Source organism: Sminthopsis crassicaudata, chromosome 6, assembly GCF_048593235.1.
Source record: "Sminthopsis crassicaudata isolate SCR6 chromosome 6, ASM4859323v1, whole genome shotgun sequence".
NCBI classification, from domain to species: domain Eukaryota; kingdom Metazoa; phylum Chordata; class Mammalia; order Dasyuromorphia; family Dasyuridae; genus Sminthopsis; species Sminthopsis crassicaudata.
Window position 1 is genome coordinate 187,188,473 of NC_133622.1, and position 21,255 is coordinate 187,209,727.

The following is a 21,255-nucleotide window of genomic DNA, read 5'->3' on the forward strand; positions in this document are numbered from 1 at the left end:
GAAGAAAACAACTTCCTAAAAAGTATAATACTTTTTATTTTTTTTTTTTAGACTTTTTTTTTTTTTTTATTATATATATATTTTATAATATTATCCCTTGTATTCATTTTTCCAAATTGCCCCCCCTCCCTCTATTCCCTCCCCCCGACGACAGGCAATACCATACATTTTACATGTGTTACAATATAGTCTAAGTACAATACATGTGTGTGAATATCATTTTCTTGTTGCACAATAAACATTAGAATCCGAAGGTACATGCACTGGGCAGACAGATATTAGTGCTAAAATTTACATTCGCTTCCCAGTGTTCCTTCTCTGGGTATAGTTATTTCTGTCCATCATTGATCAACTGGAAGTGAGTTGGATCTTCTTTATGTTGAAGATTTCCACTTCCATCAGAATACATCCTCATACAGTAGTATAATACTTTTTAAATGGAAAAGTAAATTAAAAAAAAAAAAAAGCAACCAACTAACTAAAGAAAACTTCTTAAAAATTAGAATTGAACAAGTGGAAGTCAATTCATGAGATATCAAAAATCAATCAAACAATCAAAAGAATGACAGAAAAAAAAAAAAAAAAAAAAAAAGCAAAAATGTGAAGTATTTCATTGGAGAAACAACTGACCTGGAAAAGAGATCCAGGAAAAATAATTTAAGAATTATGAAATTTTGGAAGTCATGATCAAAAAAAGTTCCTGGAATCATCCTTCAGGAATCATCAAGGAAAACTGCCCTGATATCCTAGAACCAAAAGATAACATGGACACAAGGATACACTATTCACCTCTGGAAAGAGATCCCAAAATGAAAGCTCTCAGGAACATTATAGTCAAATTCCAGAACCCCCAATTCAAGGAGAAAATATGGCAACAGTCAGAAAAAATTCAAATATCAGAAAACTACACCCGGGATTACATAGGATTTGGTAGCTTCAATTTAAAGGATTAGGGAGTACAGAATGTAATATTCTGGAAAGTAAAAGACATGGGAATTATCTACCCAGCAAAACTGAACATAATCCTTCAAGGGAAAAAAAATGATCATTCAATGAAATAGAAAGCTTTTGAGTTTTTCTGATGAAAAGACTAGAGCCAAATATGATATTTCACATCTCATTAACTTCCAAGAATAGTTAATAGTAGATATGATGTAGCTAACAATTTGTTGAAAACCAGCTCATGAATTCTAATAGAAGTAAAGCCCAAGTTACAAAACTTTAATCTTCATTAGTCACAATCAATCAGCTATTAAATATGGTTTTATGGAACATGTTACTTATTTGGATAAATTTGAATAAAAAGTTGAAATGTAGCCTTTTGCACACACCCCACCAACCTCCTCACAAATTCCTAGCACCCTTTTTAAAGTTAGTTATAAAATATACTTTTTTTGCTACAAAATAATTAGACCTTTTTTATTATTAGATAACTGTTAAGTGATAAATATTACTTGGTATGATTTAATAAAAAGAGTAGAAAATGTCAACCAGCTATTTTCACAGCCAAGAGCACACTTAAGTACACTTATCAATAGGAATTTAGTGCCCAGTCTGAGTTTTTTAAATGTGCATTATTCTTAGAGGCACATTCGAGTCTCACAAGATAATTGCTTTGATGAAACTATTTTTGATATATAAACCTGTCTGATTCATTTGCTATTTTAGTAAAAAAAAAAATACTTTCCTTTTAAAATTTTTCTTTGAACATCAGGAACTTAGTTTGATTCACACTCTTTCTTATTGGCAGATTGGTTGTTCTTCATTTTTGAAGAGGACCAAAAATGACACTACTACTATATTAGAGCCGAGTCACAGTGTATCTGACTGTGGCAGATCAGACCAATACTGCTTTGGAGTGCTCTTCCACAGATTGGGCACAAATAGTCCATATGAACATTTGGAGTAGTTCTCTAATTTTAGGCACCTCACATTCCTTTTGGTCTAATTCAATTCAGTTTTGCTCATGGAGCACAGGTATCTTCTTTGATGAGGGCACACCATGCTGGGCAATCCTGGGCCAATGCTTCCCATGTCATACAATCAACTCTAAAGCTGTTAAGAGAAATTTCGAGAATGTCCTTGTATTGCTTTTTCTGACTACCTTGTGAGTGCTTGTCCTGTGTGAGTTCTTCATAAAAGAACTTTTTTCATCAAGTGTACATTTGGTATTTGAACAATGTGGCCAGCCTCAGCTGTGCTCTCTGCAGTAGAGTTGGAATGCTTGGCAGTTTGGTTAGAGAAAGAGCCTCAGTGCCTGGTACCTTATTCTGCCAGCTGATCGTTGGAATCTTCCTAAGTCAATTCAAATGGAAGCCATTCAGTTTCCTGGCATGGCACTGGCATGTTGTTCAGGTTTCACAGGTATACAACAATGAAATCAGCACAACGGCTCTGTAGACCTTCAGTTTAGGAGTCAGTCTAATACTTTTCCTCTCCCACATTTTTCTTCAGAATGTCCCAAACACTGAGCTAGTTCTGGCAATATGTGTGTCAATTTCATTATCAATGTGGACGTCCCTGGAAAGTATACTGACAAATGAAGAGAACTTAGCTACAGCAGTCAAAACTTCATCACTTACTGTAACTGATGGTTCCACACATGGACAATTGGTGCTGGCTGATGGAGGATCTGTATTTTCTTGGTGTTAATTGTTAGGTAAAAATTAGCACAAGGTGCAGAAAATCGATCCATACTTTGTTGTATCTCAGCTTTTCAGGCTGCACTGAGTGCACTGCAAATAAAAAAATCACGCACCAATACTCCCTCCACTCTAGTTTTGGTTTATAGCCTTTTCAAGTTGAAGAATTTACCATCAGTGCAGTAACTGACTGATTCCACTTTCACTGAAGGCGTTTGACAACATGGCTGAAACACCATGCTCAAAAGCATGGGAGCAAGCACACAATCTTGTTTTACTCCAATGGTGACTCACATACATATTTGACTGGAAAAGCTCAAGAGTACTGCCCACTGTCTAGCACCCAAGCAAGCACGCCATCATGAAAATAATGTACATCAAAGTCACCAAGGTCATATATAACATCTCGTCATCACTAGTTGTCTTGACTCTATCCTGCCACTAGACAGTGGTGACTTTAAAAGAGAGTGACGCTTTGTGCAACTCTGCCTCACTTAAATCCAATTTATATATGAACCAAAAGACATCACCATACCACTTTGCCATCTTTACCTCTCTCAAAGCCTGTGGCAATAGGTGAATGATGAAGCAGCCGGTGTGGATACATTGGGAGGTGTAATTCAACCCTGCACGCAAGGTTGTAGGGTCATTTTCTCACTGGAAGTAGCCAGGGCATTTGGCAGCCTTTGGGTGTCTGAGTAGCCTTTTAAGGATCACCTTGCTCAATTCCATGTATGAAAAAGTGGCTAGAAATTATTTGCTTATCCAACCCTGCCTGATTACCACGGCAGGTGGGGATCCCACTTTGTGGCTAAGAGGTAAAAAATGTACAAAAGTTTCTGAAAAACTGATCTCTCTCACCATTGGTACATACTCATATATGTGTATGTACAACCACCCACCCCACCAAATATTAAAATATTGTCAAGTACTTGACCATGCTTGTTTATGTGTTCATGGTTCTGGGGTTAGGTGTATCTTCATAATGAATATTTTCATTCAAAATGCCTTGGAAAAAGAAGGACAATGATTACTTTGACTATTTTAAAGGAAAAATGAAGGATTCTCCCTTAGAATTCTTTACAAATGATAAAGAAGGTTTAAATTTGTACATTAGGACTGTCATTGTTTGAGTTACATCATCAAAAGTCCTTGTTGATAGATTTTTTGATCCACAATTCTCACTGCTTTGTAACCACAACTATATGCCAATGCTACATTTAGTTTAATACATTTTATCCAACATGATAATACCAAAAGTATAGCAAAATTAACTTATTGTGTTCTTCTGAACTTCTATTTAATTTTTAAGCAAAAGAGATTTCAAAAACTTTACAGATACATGATTTCCAAAAATAAAGTAACTTATTATAATCATAGATTCAGAACTAGCATTGCTCAGAAGTGACACTGCCCCTTAAACAAGATTAAAACTAGCTTACATTTAGCTATTAATAAAGTAGAAAGGGAAGAGATAGAGAAAACAGAAATGATTCCTGCTTAGCTTGTAGATGTCAACATTTTTTAAAAATTTATTTTGGTGATTATATCATTAATATTGCCATTCAAAGTAGGTAATAATGTTATAATACTCTACTAACTTTTTTTTCAGGTTAAGAAGCTTTCTAATGCAGACATTTGTAAACAAGAAATGTAAACAATTTTACAAAGTCATCCCTATAAAATAATCTTAAATTGTGGATTCAAAAAGCATTTATGTTTGCCAAGCAAAGTGTTAACTCCTCAAACACTGCAGAACATTACTGACAAATTCATTTAAAAAATGGGAAAGTACTAAAAATATTTTGAGATTTTTTCCTTTTTTTTAAAAAGGTAAATGACTTTCTTTAAGATGAGGAATTTATTTATTTATTTTTAATAATAGCTTTTTATTTTTCAAAACACATGCAAAGATAGTTTTCAACATTCATCCCTGCCAAACTTTGTATTCCAAATTTTTCTATTCTTCCCCTCATTCCTCCCCATAGATAGCAAGTAATCCAATATATGCTAAGCATGTGCAATTTCTCTATATATTTCCACATTTATCATGCTGCTTTAAAAAAAAAAAAAAAAAAAAAGATCAAAAAGGGAAAAAATGAGGAAGGAAAAAAAAAAAAGCAACCAAAATAAAGCAAAAATACTATGCTTTGATCTACATGTAGTAGTCTCCATAGTTCTCTTTCTGGCTGCAAATGGCTCTCTTCATCACAAGTCTATTGGAATTGATATGAATCACCTCACTGGCAAAAAGAGCCAAGTCCACCAGAGTTGATCATCACATAATCTTGCTGCTGCTATCTATAATGTTCTCTTGATTCTACTCACTTCACTTAGCATCAGTTCAAGTAAGTCTCTCCAGGCCTTTTTGAAATCAGCCTGCTGATCATTTCTTATAGAACAATAAATACCATTCGGTAACATTCATATACCACAGCTTATTCAGCCATTCCCCCATTGAAGGGCATGCATTCTGGGATTTTTTTTTTTTTTTAAGTCAACCAGCATACACTTTCTTTTTTAAATTTAAAAAAAAAAATTAGTTTTCAACATTTACTTTTATAATATTTTGATTTCCATTTTTCCCCTCCTTCCTTTTTTTTCTCCCTTTCCTTTCCCCCAAGAAGGCAATCAATCTGATATATTATACATGTATAATCATATTAAGCATTCCTACATTATCACAGCATAAAGTTTCTAACTATAGTTGGAGAAGTATATAGTTTTCTCACTGAAAAGAAATATAGGAAGATAAGGAAAATGTCTTATAAAAGTGAATCTGATATCCAAGAAAAAAATACATTGAAAATTATTCAATAACATCTAATAAGGTCTGTTTAAACAACTGACAATATATTAAGAGATCAAATATACAAAATGAGGGACAGCTAGCTGGTGCAGTAGATAGAGCATGAGCCCTGCAGTCAGTAGGACTTGAATTTAAATCCAGCCTCAGATACTTGATACTTACTAGCTGTTTGACCTTGAGCAAGTCACTTAACCCCAGTTGCCTTAGCACCTCTCCAAATAACAAAAAAAAAAATATAAAATGCATTATTAGCTCACCAATGGAATGTCTAAGCTCATTACAGTGGTTGACATGCGGTAGTTTTAACATCTCCTTCCATTTCTTACTTCGACCATGTCGCTTGCCACCTCCTCCTAATAGAAAGAAAAAAATAAAAAACAAAAATAAATGAGACTACAAAGGCCTAGAAATATCCAATACATTTCAGTGACATATATTTTCAACAACAAGGAAAATTATTTCTAACAATCTTATACGTCACATATGCTGCTATTACAAGTGTGATGATGATAGAGGTTAAACAGAATCAAAGAAATCATAGAATTTTAACCAGAGGTACTTCAGTGGTCATACATGTTAATCCATACAAAAAATAGGAATTCTCACTATTGGCAGACCAAATTAAATAGTCATCCAGACACTATTTGAAAACCTCCAATGAGAAGGAATATAGCACCTCTATAGTCAGTCCATTCCATTTTTGGATAACTCTACACTGGAAAATCTTCCTGTCATGAAACCTAAACTGGCCTTTTAAATTTCTACCTATTATTCCTAGGGCCAAATAGAACAAATTTATTAAAGCATATTCTCTGGCCCCTCATTTCAAATTCATATTTTAGCAAGGACAGCGGTAAGTTAGGGAGTCTCCCAAAGAAGGTCCCCAGGATCCTGAAGAATCCTGGGTTCTTGCCATATGAGGATTGGTGGAAGGAGATGGGATGTTTTACTTGAAGAAAAGTCTTCTAATAGGAGGCCTTTCCAGCAGAGTAGAATCTGCCAGAATATGTACACTGTTTCTAAGGAAAAATAAGGAAAGGAAATCAATAGACACTTACTTTTACCTGTGATTTTCAATATATAAAAGAAAAAGGAACCAATTATAAAATTCTCTATACTCAACATAATTTCACATCTAAGATTTTATGTGATATATATGCAAAAAAAATCACATATAAAGACCTTTAGTATTTCTATAACTTACAAACTGAAGAATTAATTCAACACGTTACACTGGATCTTTTATAGAACTTTTACTATTTTCCTGGCTCTTGCTGCAGCAGCACCAATCTAACTCCACCCTGTTCTTTTCCCTTCATTTTGTGAGTCGTGCAAATAGCTAGAGTCCACTGTGTTCCAGGTCAGAATTCAATGGTATAAGGGAGATAAACATTAAAAGAGGAAAATTATTTTTTCTATATGTAAAATCATTTTTTAAAGGCAGCAATGTATGCTATAAATAGTAGCCATCTAAGTGATTGATACAAATGAAGGCACTTTGAGACAACACTTACAAAGCTTTCATTCATACTTTTTTGAGCATGTAAATAAATCCAGGGTGTATTCAAGTTCTTTGTAGCTGATACTACTTTATTTCATTTAGATTTTAGCACTGTGATCTTAAAAATTCTCATCTAGCTCTACTGTTATTAAATGCTATTTGAGTTCTAATTTATGAACCTTAACCTTTATAGACAATCAATCTTGTGTGTTCGGTTTCTATTGCTGAACAAACAACAATTCCACTGATTTATCCTACTTGGTGTGTTACGATTTTATAAAATAGAGTAAAGTGAGAAGAACCAGGAGCACAATTTACATGACAATAATATTGTAAAGACAATTTTGAAAGACTTAGTAATTATATGACCATCATAATGATCAACCATGATCCCAGAAGACTAACAGAGAAGGAAAAGAATTAAGAGAACAAAATGAAAAATACATATATAAATATATGTATGTTTACATATTTATGTAAATTTAAATTTGATTGTGAAGGATGAGGAGATCTGTCTTGTTTGAAACTACATGTTTGTAATTGGTTTTGTTTTCCTTTCATTCTCAATTAGAGGGAGATGGGAAAGCAGAGTCTACAAAACTTGAAAGGCTTTTTAAGCATGGGTCCCACTATACCCCTAATTTAGGAGAAATTCAAGTCAAAGTTAGCAAGGGGGTGGTGGAATTTTTAACCAACACAAATCTCCAGAGATTGTTACAAATTAAAGCGGGGTGGTAATCTGTATCAATAAAAAGAATATCTAGATGGATGAAATTAAAATTCTTTAAGATATATTAAAAGTGAATATATGCATAGACATATATACTTCCATATCAAGTGTGTGATAAAATAATTAGTCATTAAAAAAGGACTAACATCATTCAGCCAAGTTTCAGCTATATATACTAAACATGTAAATTCTTATTAAAAAAATCACAAGGCTATAAATACAACTGACATATTTAGAAACAAGCTTATCTTCTACTTTGTATTCAATAGGATCAATTTAAAGAATATTTTAAATAGTTTAATCTAGTAGAAAGAAATCAAAATTCTTAAAGGAGGTTCATTTGTTTGCCTAGTTTACCACATTGATTCTTAAAACTTTTAGATTAAATATAAATATCCAGAGGAGGCGAAATATTACTAGAGAAAACAAGAGAGGCATACCTGAAGAGGAAATGAAGACAGATCTAATTATAAACTGGAATTATAATGAATCATGAAGTATGATAACTATAATGATATAAATAATATTTTATTGTACTTCGGTCAGGCTTTATCTTTAATATTCAGTTCTGGACATCATAGAGGATATCTAGAATATGGCAACTAAAATTGTAAGGGGCTTATTAATTATATCATAGAAGCTTAAATTAAAGAATTGGGGAAGCTGGAGGAGGTATGATAGTTATCTTTAAAAATATGCAAAAGATTCTCACATATAAGAGAATTTAAAATTGCTTATTTGTTCTTAGAACAGGTCCCGAGAGCCAATTAGTAGAAGTTGAAGAAAATAAAAATTTGGCACAATATAAGGTATAACAAATATACATATATAAATATAAATATATATATAATACCCCCAAAGGGATTATACTGCATTTAGAAGATATAAATTTACTATAAGTCTTCAAGTGAAGCAAGATGATCATCTACCAGCAGAACCATAGAAGAGTTTCATATTGCATGGACTGGATAGACTACATGACCTCTGAAGGTCCTTCTAATTCTAAAATTATCCTATGGTTTATAACTATAGAATAGTCACTTCCTTCTCATTTGAAACTTCCATATTAAAAAAATTATTTAGAGAAAGCCTTGTGATCAAATATTCTATATCAATAAACACTAATAATATGATCATAAAATTATGAACTAAAATTTTTTTGATATTTCATTTGGAGTTGAAATTCCATTTAACAAGCATTTTAAAATTTCATGAAAAATAAAGTCATAACAGACAAATCAAAGGTATTATATTGATTTTGGTATCCACTAAAAAATTCCTAAAGCTTCCACAGTTACAGTCCTTAAAAATAAGAACTCATTTTCCTATTTATGGTCCTATGGTACTCAAATTCTTGATCAAAGAAAAAAGTGCAATTACATTTACTATATATTGCTACTTAATATGGTAAAAATTCACAATAATAATATAAAGAAAAACATGTCCATGGGTGCTATCTCCTCTCTTCTACCTTCCCTCTACCCCCCAAAGCTCATTTAACTAACCCTAACTAACCCATACAACTATACAATGTTCAGGATATTGTAGGCTTTAATGTCTACAGAGGCAGCTAAGCAATACTGTGAAAAGGATACTGTGTTCCTTTGGACTTGGGAGATTCAGAAAGAACTGAATTCAAATTCTACCTCAGAAACTGTGTGACTTTGGGCAAACCTCTTCTCAGCTTTTGTTTTTTCATCTGTAAAATGGGGATAATGATAGTATATACCTCAGTGTCATGAGAATCAAATAAGATCACAAATGTTAAGTACATTGTAAACTTTAAGGTACTTTTTAAATATTAGCTATTCGGTGTGTTTGTTTTAAGAAGGGAAAGGGAGTAAAGGATCTCACTACCTCTTTTTTCTCATTTACTTAACAGAAAAAAAGGCTAATATATTGGAAAAAGAGGAGTTAAGAAGCCAAATACAGGCCCCAGTGTCATGGAATAAAACCTAATACATAGCACTTCTATTTAAATCTTTACTACCAAAATTATCATGAGGAATCCTAGTCAGGAGAAATAAGGGCATTGATAAGATATGATCTTAATTTCAAAATTATACTTCCTTAATTGTAATTTGTTTCAGTTGAGAAAATATATTTCTTATGCCTGTTTTTTTTTTTTTATTCTGTAATTCTTAATTCTGATCTTATACTTCCTGATGGTATATCAAATTATCAAAAGGGATGTAACAATAGTCCAAAGTGGTTTTTAAAAAATTTTTGTTATATTTTAAAATCAATATTTGAAGTGTTGAAATTTAAAACAAAACAAAACAAAACAAAACAAAACAAAACAAAAAAACAGATAACACCAAGGGAGCAGCTAGGTGATGCAGTGAATAGAGCATCAGTCCTTAAGTCAGGAGGATCTGAGGTCAAATCCGACCTCAGACACTTAACACTTCCTAGCTGTGTGATGGGGCAAGTCACTTAATCCCAATTGCCTCAGCAAAAAAAAAAAAAAAAAAAAAAAAAAAAAGACAACACTAGTAAATTAAAACTAGTGACAAGATGATGTTACAAAACACATGAAGTTATCTTCCATCTATGTACATCATTGTAACAATTATTATGTTTTTCAATAAGAATCCAGATGTTAGAAATAAAAACTTATTGAAAATACCAAATGTTAAAAAGACAAATAGGAGAGAAAAGAGCATATGGCTGGTTTCATCTCAGCAACTCAGCAGGCACTACCCTCTTTTCTTCATAATACAAAGTATGGAAACTTAAAATTAGAGGTCAGTTTAAAGTTTATATATATATATATACACATACACACACATATATATTCATAGATTTTTTACAAATAAAAATAGAAATGTATACATTATTGGGCGTGAATTTTTTCCAATGGATGATATGCTACATAATTACTCTAAAAAAATCAAGCAGAGGTTTTTTTAAATGGGTAATAATATCAAGACCTGAGAATCAGTTTTCCATAAATAATAAATATCTTCTCAAATTTCTGTAAGACTCACAACAGATAAGAAAGTATTTATTGTTCAAATCTTATTTTGCTTTTCAACTAAAAGCCAGAGAAAATCTAGCAACTGAAATCATTCACAAATCTGACATAAGCAGCACAGAACTTCTGGTATGAACATAACATATAAACTCAAAAATTATTTTTGTTTGAATTTTTACCACACCTAGCAAGTAACAGACATAAATTTGAGAAACGGAAAATAGCTAGAATTAGGTACAAGCGTGACAGTGTTAACCAAAACCCACAACCCCATACAACAAGATAAATTCTGGGAGGCTCCTCCTAAGCAGGCTCTTCTTTTCAAGTGGGATCCTTCACAATAGCTATTATGGTTACATTTTAACAAGAGCTAGGTTTTTTTAATTAAGTATTTTTTCAATTAAAAAGCATTTATTGCTTCCCCCTTACCCAACATAGAGGAAGAAGCAAAACAAAATAAAACAAAACCCTTATAAAATGCTTAATCAAAGAAATTCCATATGGCTATTTCTAAAAATCTGTGAAAAGATAGTTTCTCTAAGAATCTACCAATTAGCTCCATTTTACCACCAATCCTGACATTTTCAAGTAATTTCCAAATGACATGTTTAGGGTTAGAGGGTATGAGAATGCAAAAATTATGGCCAATGATAAACAAGGATAATACTAACCGGAGCAATCTTAGATTACAAGGAAATTTCAGTTCAACTTTAAAATACACAAAATCATAGTTTAACATTTCTAATAATATATGTAACTGCACTCATTTCTCAATGAATATATTCTAACACCACATCTAACTCAAGTTTAACACCCTCAAATATCAGGAACTAGATAGGAAATACAAATGGCCTGTAGGTAATTCAAATGGATATCACAAAAATCCATGTACTGAAATTAATGGATTTAACTTAAAGGAAAGTCTTTTGAGTCCTCATTTAGGTCCTACTTACACATGCCACAGATGAATTTAAATAGCTCATATCCAAGCCCATAACAGTTTAAAAACAGCAAAATGAGAAAAGAACTGCTACCGCCAAACATACCAACAAGAAGATATGAATTAAGACAGTAAAGGGCAAAATAGGAAAACTATTTGAAACAAGCATAACTTTGGTAAAATTTAACACAGAAACAAACAGTGTTATATACTTCCAAAAGCCCTAAAGGAATTACTGTAATAGTATAGTACATCAATTAACTGATCACAGGGAATCAAGAAAAGATTAAATGATGTTTAGTAACTTCTGTTTAAGGAAGAAGCAAGTAAATGTGTAAAATATTTTTGAAGATTTTCATTCAAAAGAGTTAAAATATTTTAAAGCTTAGTTTTAAAATCCTTGGTTATTTGAAAATTAGCTCATCCATAATTATTCATTCTGCCAGGTTTCCTGAAGCGAAGGTATTGCTATATTTAATACTAAACAATCCAATGGAATAAAGTTTGAAACTTCTCTACATTTTCAGATAGAACCTTACGGTTAAACCATGTACTTATAATGGGTGAAACCAACCTAAAAATCCTTCAAAGTAATTTCTCTCTAAATCCAAAAACCAAGTATTTTATAAAGGCAGAATTGTCAAATTGGTTTCATTAAAGATTAATAACTTATGTTCTAAAGAAAAATATACAATGAAATTAACAATGTGCTTTCTAGAGAAAAAAGCTTAAGACTTATCTTAAACTATTAGCAATAAAGCATTTTAACCTCTTTCATTTTGATTAAATTATCATACATAATTTCCACTTTTTAATTCTGCTAAATAAGAGGTCTTTTATGTAAAATAGTCTGGAACAAACAGTCAAAATATTTAGTATCAGCTAACATTTACATGTTATTATATATTTAATACAATTAGGATCAAAGGCTAGACTAACTTATGCTGAACAGGTTCTTCCTCAAACTTAATTTTACAAATGATACAGACAAACAGGTTTTAACAGGACCAAACAGCTTAAGACAAGAAAAAAAAAATCTAAAAATATGTAATGATTACCACAAGATACCATACTGGGTGGGGGAGAAAGGAAGGGTGTCACCAAAGACAAAAGGAAGTGGCAAGCAATAAACAAAAAAATCTACTGTGAAAATTACCTTTCTGAAAGGAAAAAAGCTTAAATTAGAAAGAACAAAATTTTCATAGTCCAATCCTAGCTCTTCTAAGAAGACTTCAGTATACAACATAATCTAGGACCAAAAAAAAAAAAAAAATTTAAAACCCCATTAATTACTATATTTTTGTTCTTAATATATTTTTATATATATACAAGTATATATTTTATACTCATATAATTCGATGCATATAAAATATATTTTTTACATATATAATTTCTATATAATATACAAGTAACATACCAAAACAAAAAATTCAAAACATTCTGGTGAAGTACCAAAAAGATTGCATATCAGTAACATGTTTGAAAGTTGTCAAATTTTTCCACTTATCTAATGTAATTCTTTAAGATAATTATCAGTAACTGGTTTTGGACGTGCTTCACCTGGTTCATTCTTAAATGCACAAATACCAGTGCAGTAATATATTGATACCAGTAATATCATAAATGAAAACAATTCCTTTGTTTAAAGCTGCATCCCAAACTTTCTAGTTTGTATTTATTATTCAGGAGCACCAAATAGATATGCAAACACAAAAACTTCAATGTGGGTGAGGAAACTGCTTTGCAATTTGATGACTCACTCCAGAGAGAAAGCACTCTCACCACTTATTAGCTCTAATTCAAACCAGAACACCACAATGGAATTTAAATAATCAAAGTCCATAACTAACTCTCCAGGTTGAATGTAGATCTGCTATTCTTCCTTTAAAATGACAGAAAGAAATAGAAGGGGTTGTGGAAGTGGAAAAACCAACCAGGCCTTTTAGAAAGGTCCTCTTTACACTGCAGAAGTCAGCATCTAGTATGTGTCAGGCACTGCACTAAGCACAAGGTTACAAAGAAAGACAAAAGATTCTAAGAGTGTACAATCTACTACCACAGACAACATGTAAATAAGCATATACAAACAGAATAGGAAATAATCAACAGAGGGAAGACACTAAAATAAGTCGACTGGGAAAGGCGACTTATAGAAGGTGGAATTTTTAGCCTAGCACAAGGGAAGTCAAAAGCAGAGTTAAGGAGCTGGAGGGAGAATATTCCATATATGGGGGTAAATGAAGCTGTTCAAAGTTGAGAAATGGAATGTATTGTCTAAGAAGCAGCAAGGCCAATGCCAGTAGATTGAGGAGACTACAGAAGAGTGTAAGATGTAAGAACACCGGATAGATAGGGAGTGGGAAGAAAGCCTAGTTTTAGAGAACTCTCAAAGTCCAACAGACAATTTTCATCAGTTGGAGTATGCAGATTTGTGGCAAGCAGACCCACCAGCTGGCTATTGTAATAGTGCAGGTATGAAGTCATGAGGGGTCTGCCCCAGGGTGGTGACAGGAGACATATCAAAAAATTATGTTTATTGACTATGAATTACACTAATGCTATAGAAAACTAAACAATTAAGTTGTAGATGTTTTCCTTAAATAGTCCCACAATGTGAGTAATTCAAGTCCTCACTCCATTTCACAAAAATAAAGTACAAAGAATTTAAGTCACCGTCTGAAATGATGCATCTAGTAAAATGGGGAAGGGGGACAAAACCTAAAACTATAGTACTTTGAGGTTTGAAAAGTGCTCTACATTTGAATTAAGACCTTGCTAATTCCAGGTCTGCTGTTGTACCCCCAGGTACCCTTAAAAAACCAAGTTTTTTAACTCAAATTCAGGGTTGTTTTCATCATACTACTCTATCTCACAAAACAGAAGTTACCAAATCTCAAAGTTTATAAGATATATTAGGAGATATATATTATAATATATAATAGGAGTTTGTAGTTGGGGAGAAAGAAAACATGTGAGAAAAAAATGCAAACATTTTTATTCTGGGAAATATCATTCATCATTAAATGTAAAATAACTCTGCAAAACCAGTACTAAATGATGCCAATAAAATAATCTAGTTGGAATCCAGTCTGAAATATTCCTGAAAGTGAGGTTTTTTAACAAAAGAATGCTAAACGAGACGAACTGGCACATAGATGAGAAGACATTTCACATAGAGGAACTGGAACATCAAGAGGTAAGATGATAGGAATAAACAAGTTGACTAATCCTGCTATCAAAAAGGGTCCAAGATTAACCAAAAAGAATACGACATAGAAAGCGTTTAATAGATATATTCATTACACAAAAGCAGTACTGATATCTCAGCCTTTCCTTTTGGTTCTTTTATATGCAAACTATCTATTAAAAGAGTCATAATTTCTGTGTTATAATATCATATAATGTTAGACACAGTAGCATCTATTTCAACACAATAAAAGTAGTTCAAAGGTTTCCTCTAGTCAAAGTAAACCCAGCTCATATTTGAAATATTTGGCTGCTGAAAGAAAGGCACCTTAGACTCATTTATCAGAACCTTTAAGCTTTCTGTGGTAGTTCACAGGAAAATCAAATAAGTTCAATTGTAAAAGCTGGTTGCTTGATTTCCTCCAAACCTTCAGGCACACTTCAGTTTCCCCCAAAGTTGAACTCCATTTTCCTAGCTGCTACTATTATGGATCCAGGAACAAGAATAATTTAAAATTTTCATTTCTATTAATCCAGAAATGATCATAAATACAAGGTAATCCCAGTGTTTTAAGAAAACAGATGATAGGAGGCTAAGAAAGAGTAAATAATCAAACAAATGGTAAAAACAAAATTAGGTCAATTGAAAAGATATGCAAATAGAGTTAATGTTAAAACTTCTATTTATAAAAATATTACACTTTGGAATTATTTAATGGAGCAATTTAATTTGTATATTTATGAAGAATCTCATAAATTTTGGCCAAAATTCCCATCATCTCTCCAAGATGTTCAAAATAAAATCTAAATTTTGTATATTGTAATGCTTTTCCTCTCAGTCCACTAAATTTAATTTGGGTCATATTAGGGAAAAATAAAAGAAAAATATATAAAATTTTCAGTAGTCTCAACTTTATTCATAATGAGATCTATAGTTCCATCAATTTATGAAAGTTGTATGTCTTTCTAGGAAAAATATTTGGCTTATTAAATTTTTAGTCATAATAATCAAGTTTCACTCAGCAGAAAAACATTTTGTAAGAAAAACAAGAGAGTAGATAGAATTTGACTAGTCCTAAAAATTTATTAGTAATATTGTAGTAGTAATGATGAAACCTGTATGTTATCATTTGAGAAGAAATGATCGGTTTTTTTTTGTGTGTGGGGGGTGGGGTGGGGGGGGTGAGACTGAGAAAGGATATGCACAATTTAGATGACTGCTTTAGTTTCTTGGTCTGAAAATTAAGCCCTTTGTAGTGATAAGGAACTAAAATGGATACCCATCAATCAGGGAAATAGCCAACTAAGTTATGATAGATTAATGTAATGGAATATTATTGTTCAATAAGAAATGACGAGAAGGTTGATTTCAGAAAAGCCTGGAGAGATTTACATGAACTGATGCTGAATGAAGTGAGCAGAAGAAAGAAAACATTTACAAAACAACAATATAATTATGTGATGACCAATTATGATGGACGTGGCTCTTTTCAACAATGCGTGATTCAAGCCAATTCCAATAGACTTATGATGGAAAAAGCCATTTGCATCCAAGAAAGAGGACTATGTGGACTGAATGTGGATTGAAGCATAGTGTTTTCACCTTTGTTTTTCCTCTTTTTGATTTGACTTTACTTGTGCAGAGTGATAAATGTGGAAATGTGCAATAGTAGATCACTTGCGTCTGGGAGAAGGAGGAAGAAAAATTTGCAACATGTGGTATTCTTTGCAAAGGTGAATGTCAAAAACTATCTTTGTATCTTTTTGAAAAAATAGAATACTATTTAAAGAAAAAAAAAAGAGCATGTAGAAAATGGATTTTGTCTTAAAGAATATCCCAAAGGACAGTAATGTTTGTCACTAAGTAACCTAGCACTCAAATTTTTCTATCAGATGATAGATTAAAAATGTTGTCTATGAAATTACAATTTGTCATGTTTCCTTTCCAAGAGTCATCATTTCTTATTAGCAAGTAATAAAAGTACCCCTAGTTAGTAAAAGGTGATAATAGCATGTAACATTTCCACTGTAGTAATAATCGACATTGACATTATTTACTTTGGCTTTTTTTTTTTTTTTTTTTTTTAATTTCCAGAAACTTTAAGTCGGGAATTTGCCACCAGTATTCAAAAGCCCTTTTCTTCTTCCTCCAATAATTCTTGTTTCCTAAACTCTTGATTCCATACTTTTTAGCATGATGTTGCTGAGTTGCTTTTTTATTTTTGTTTTTTGGGGAGGCAAGTAGGATTTAGTGACTTTGCCCAGGGTCACACATCTAGGAAAGGGTCTGAAGCCATTTTTGAACTTAGGTCCTCCTGATTTCAGGGCTGATACTCTCTATCCATTAAGCACTGATGTTTTCAACGGAGCAATTAGACACTTTCAGCAAGGATGAAAATGGCATCAATCAGTTTGGATACTATATTTATATACATATATATATTTATATGTATGTATTGTCATGAACAGAATATTATCTCCTTGAAGACAAGGGCTTTTTTTTGGTCATTGTCATTTTGTCACTGTATCATCCAGTGCCTAGCACAGTGCCTGACATGTAAAAAGAAAATAAATAAATGTTTTGTTGTTTGACTAAAGTCTCCATCCTGGTTTTCTAAGTGGGAACCAGTCCCAGCTTTATTCAAAAATAAATCAAAGGGTGGCATTATCACTCCTAGTTATTGATGATCTTCACTGTGTTGGAGAATACTTAAAATAAGGAATTCTTTCCTCAGTGCTGGATAGGAAAAAAATTAGAATCATTGGCACCAAGATTCTTTGTCCACTAGAGGAAATTACAGTTAAGGAATCAGTTCTCAACTGGACTTTAACATAGAAGGAAAATATTTCATCTAATGGAACTGGAAGGAATTTCAGATCACCTCTGATTACAGTTCACCAGCCAAATTTCTCTCTACCCCTTTTAGAAAGTCTTCCTGGATACTTTTTTTTTTTTTAATTCAGTAATTTTATTTTACCAAATACATGTAAAGATAGTTTCCAACATTTTTTCGTAAGACTTTGCATTCCAAATTTTTCTCCCTCTTACCACTCCCCTCTGTGAGACCCCAACTAATCTGATATAGGTTAAATATGTGCAATTCTTTTTTTTTTTTTTTTTTTAATAATAAGTTTTTATTTACCAGATATTTGCATGGGTAATTTTACGACGTTGACAATTGCCAAAACTTTTGTTCCAATTTTCCCCCTCCTTTCTGCCCCCCCTCCCCCATGGCAGGTCGACCAATACATGTTAAATATATTAGAGTATAAATTAAATATAATATATGTATACATGACCAAACAGTTGTATATGTGCAATTCTTTTAAACATATTTCCATATTTGTCATGTTGTGCAAGAAAAATCAGACTACAAGGGAAAAAAAAAACATGAGAAAGAAAAACACAATGAACAGAACAATGAAAATACAATGCTTTGATATATATATATCCCTCTGGATAAAGATGGCATTTTCCACTAGATTCAGACCTTTCCTTACCCCCTTAGCCCTCATGAAAATATTTCTCCTATAACTCTCTAATGCATTGATCATATAATATTCCATATTATAGTTATTTCAATTTGGATCTTCCACTAATAGGCCATAAGCGTTATAAAGGCAAGGCCCATGTTATATCTCAAATATTTATCTCTTCTATTAACCTGGCATGATGAACTGCACATAATAGGCACTTAATAAATAGTTCAATGGATATCTATTTTTAGAGAAATGAGAAAACAAAGAACAAGATAGACCGAGTTAACCAAAGAATAAGTAGTATTTGGAATAGCAGTAATGTCTATGTTCCCTGCTGCTGAAGAACTCCAAGAGTTCAGTTTTGAGCTGCTATAGGACTAAAACATCACTATAGTGAGCTTCTGGGAAGGGAAGGTCACCAGGCTAGTTAAGGAGGATAGAAATGACCTAAAATGGCATTAAAAAGATAACTGGTTAAAACCTTCATTCATACTAAACAGTACTGAGAATGGCCCATGAATGAAGTATTTACATTCTGGGGAAGGCAGACACCTTTGGGTCCTCCTTCACTCTACTACTCCACCTCAAAAAAAGAAAAAGACCACCCCCCCAAAAAAAAGGAAAGAAAAGAAAAAAGTCAGAGGAAGACAATAAATAACAAAATAGAAAATTCTGAGAAGACAGGTATGAAACTGATGAAAAGTGAATTAGATAGAATTCTACCTATTCTTATAGAATCAAGGCAATAATTTACACAATGATTACAATATTATAAATAAAAACAACTTTGAAATACTTAAAAATAAAACCAATACATCTCAGACTCGAGGTGTAGAATGATTTTTCTAAGACATAAACAATATGAGAATAAGATTTTACTCTATTATACATAAAAGAACTTCTAGTTTGGGGAAAGGGATAGAGTTAGAAGGGAGAATAGCAGATAAAGGGAAGGGAAAACTGTTAATAGAACATTTAAAAAAAGAGAGAGAGCACATTCACAAGTGTGCATGCACAGATGTGGACATTAATAAGCAAAGTACTACAGTTAAATGTATACTTTTAAAAAAACTATACAAAATAGAGATTCATTATTTCCTAAGCAATCTGCTTTTTCTGTTACTTATATATGAACATATCCATGTTTGTTAAATTAAAAATGAAAACATTTTGATTAAAAAAGAGTAAGCATGAAAATATGAATGGTGCTACAGGATACAAAAAACAAACAAACAAAAAAAAGCTCTCATTCACCATGAGAACTTTTCATTCATTTCCTTAGATTCCCAGAAGTTTCCTTTAACAACCATGGCCAGTTTTTCCAATCAAAAAAAAAAAAAAAAAAAAAAAAAAAAAAAAAAAAAAAAGTACTGGGTTAAGCATTATTAAGCCCCAATTATTATTCTAGATATAGCAAGTCATGAGGACTAAAAATACAGAAATTAAATAGTACCTTGACCTCTAGAAACCTACATTCTCATACCCTTTGTTGTTCTATTAAAGCTTAACTGACATTCTTAAAAATAAATAAATTTATTTTAAATAAATAAAATAAACAAATATTTGGTTAAGTGACTATGTGGAATAAAATGTATTCCATTGCTGTTTATAAATTCAATATTTCCTAACCATGTTCATTCTATAAATTTCTCAATGTGCTGAACCTAATTTGGGGTTATTTAGAGAAGGGGAAGGATCATAGCTTCATAGAATTCAAGCCATAAAGAACCTTAAAATCACATAATCTAATGCTTCCAATTTGCAGAGGAGAAAACTGAGGCACAAAGAAATTAAGTGTGGCCCAAAGTCACACAAATAATAAATAAAAGGCATGATCTGAACTTACAGGAAATAGAAGTGGACAACACTATGCCTATGAAGAAAAAGGTTTTTAAGCAACACGATGTAGGGGCTCTTGAAAATAATATATTGCACAGCAGCTAGATGGCTCGATGGATATAGCTTCAGGCCCAGAGTTAGGAGGACCGAAATTCAAATCCAAACTCTGATACTTGACAGTTGCTAGCTTTATGATTCTGGCCAAATCACTTAACTGCAATTGCCTTGCAACAAGATGATGACTGATGATAATGATGATATTTTCTTTAAAATTTAAATAACTATCACAAGGAGAGGGGGAAAAGTTTGTATTCAAAACACAAAAGAAAAAAGATCTATATTCATAGGAAATGTTTTGGAATGAATAAGAAAAAGGATAAAAATAGCCCTAGTTGGTAATATTTACAAAGGAGAGAAGAGGGCACTTCATTCTAAAGACTATAAATGGGTTTACAAAAAAAGTTCTAGTGTATTCAGAAAGTAGCAGAAAGCACAGTGGTAACTCACCTTTATCTATTACATGTCACAGGTGTTAACATATTCAATAGAAACCAACAGTGGAACATGACAGTCCAAAAAGTTTATGCAATTTTGGACTATACCATTAAATTAATATTTACAAAAAAAATACTGTACTATATAAATAATAGCTACAATGATGATGGTCATGATTAACAGAAAAAAAGCACAGGGTCTAGAAAGTCTCATATTGTCCTGGTCAAACTATTTATGGAGAATCTTATTTTGGTTTATAACATTTTTAAAAGTCCAATAATAAACTGAATCATGTGCAAAGGAAGACAATTTAGATGATGGTGAAAGAATGGATAACTTTTGCTATATAAGGACTGATTCAAAGAATTGGAGATTTTTAACCTGTAGGAGAAATGTTTTAAGAAGAATATAATAGCTGTTATCAAAAAATTTAGAGGGTTGTCATACAGAAGAATTGGACTTGGCTGACATAAGAGTAAGAATGAAGAACAATAGGTCAAAGTTTTGGAGAAAGACTTTTGGTTCCACATGAAGAATTACTTTCTTTTAAAAAACTATTTTTATTTATTATAGCTTTTTATTTACAAGATATGAGCACGGGTAATTTTTCAGCATTGACCCTTGCAAAACCTTTGTTCCAATTTCTCCCCTCCTTT

The 21,255-nt window shown here is 32.1% G+C and overlaps 1 protein-coding gene across 3 annotated transcripts in view; it reads right to left on the minus strand.

Moving 5' to 3' along the window:
* The window catches only part of GRK4 (G protein-coupled receptor kinase 4), a 119,087-nt gene that overhangs the window by 83,936 nt on the left and 13,896 nt on the right, over nucleotides 1-21,255 (minus strand). For 2 of the 3 annotated variants that reach the window (XM_074275006.1, XM_074275008.1), the window contains exon 2: nucleotides 5,709-5,804. In XM_074275006.1, the coding sequence (XP_074131107.1) occupies nucleotides 5,709-5,804 (96 nt within the window). Of the gene's footprint in view, nucleotides 1-5,708; nucleotides 5,805-12,755; nucleotides 12,773-21,255 lie in introns of those variants that run through there. The other variant, XM_074275007.1, reaches the window with a different exon arrangement.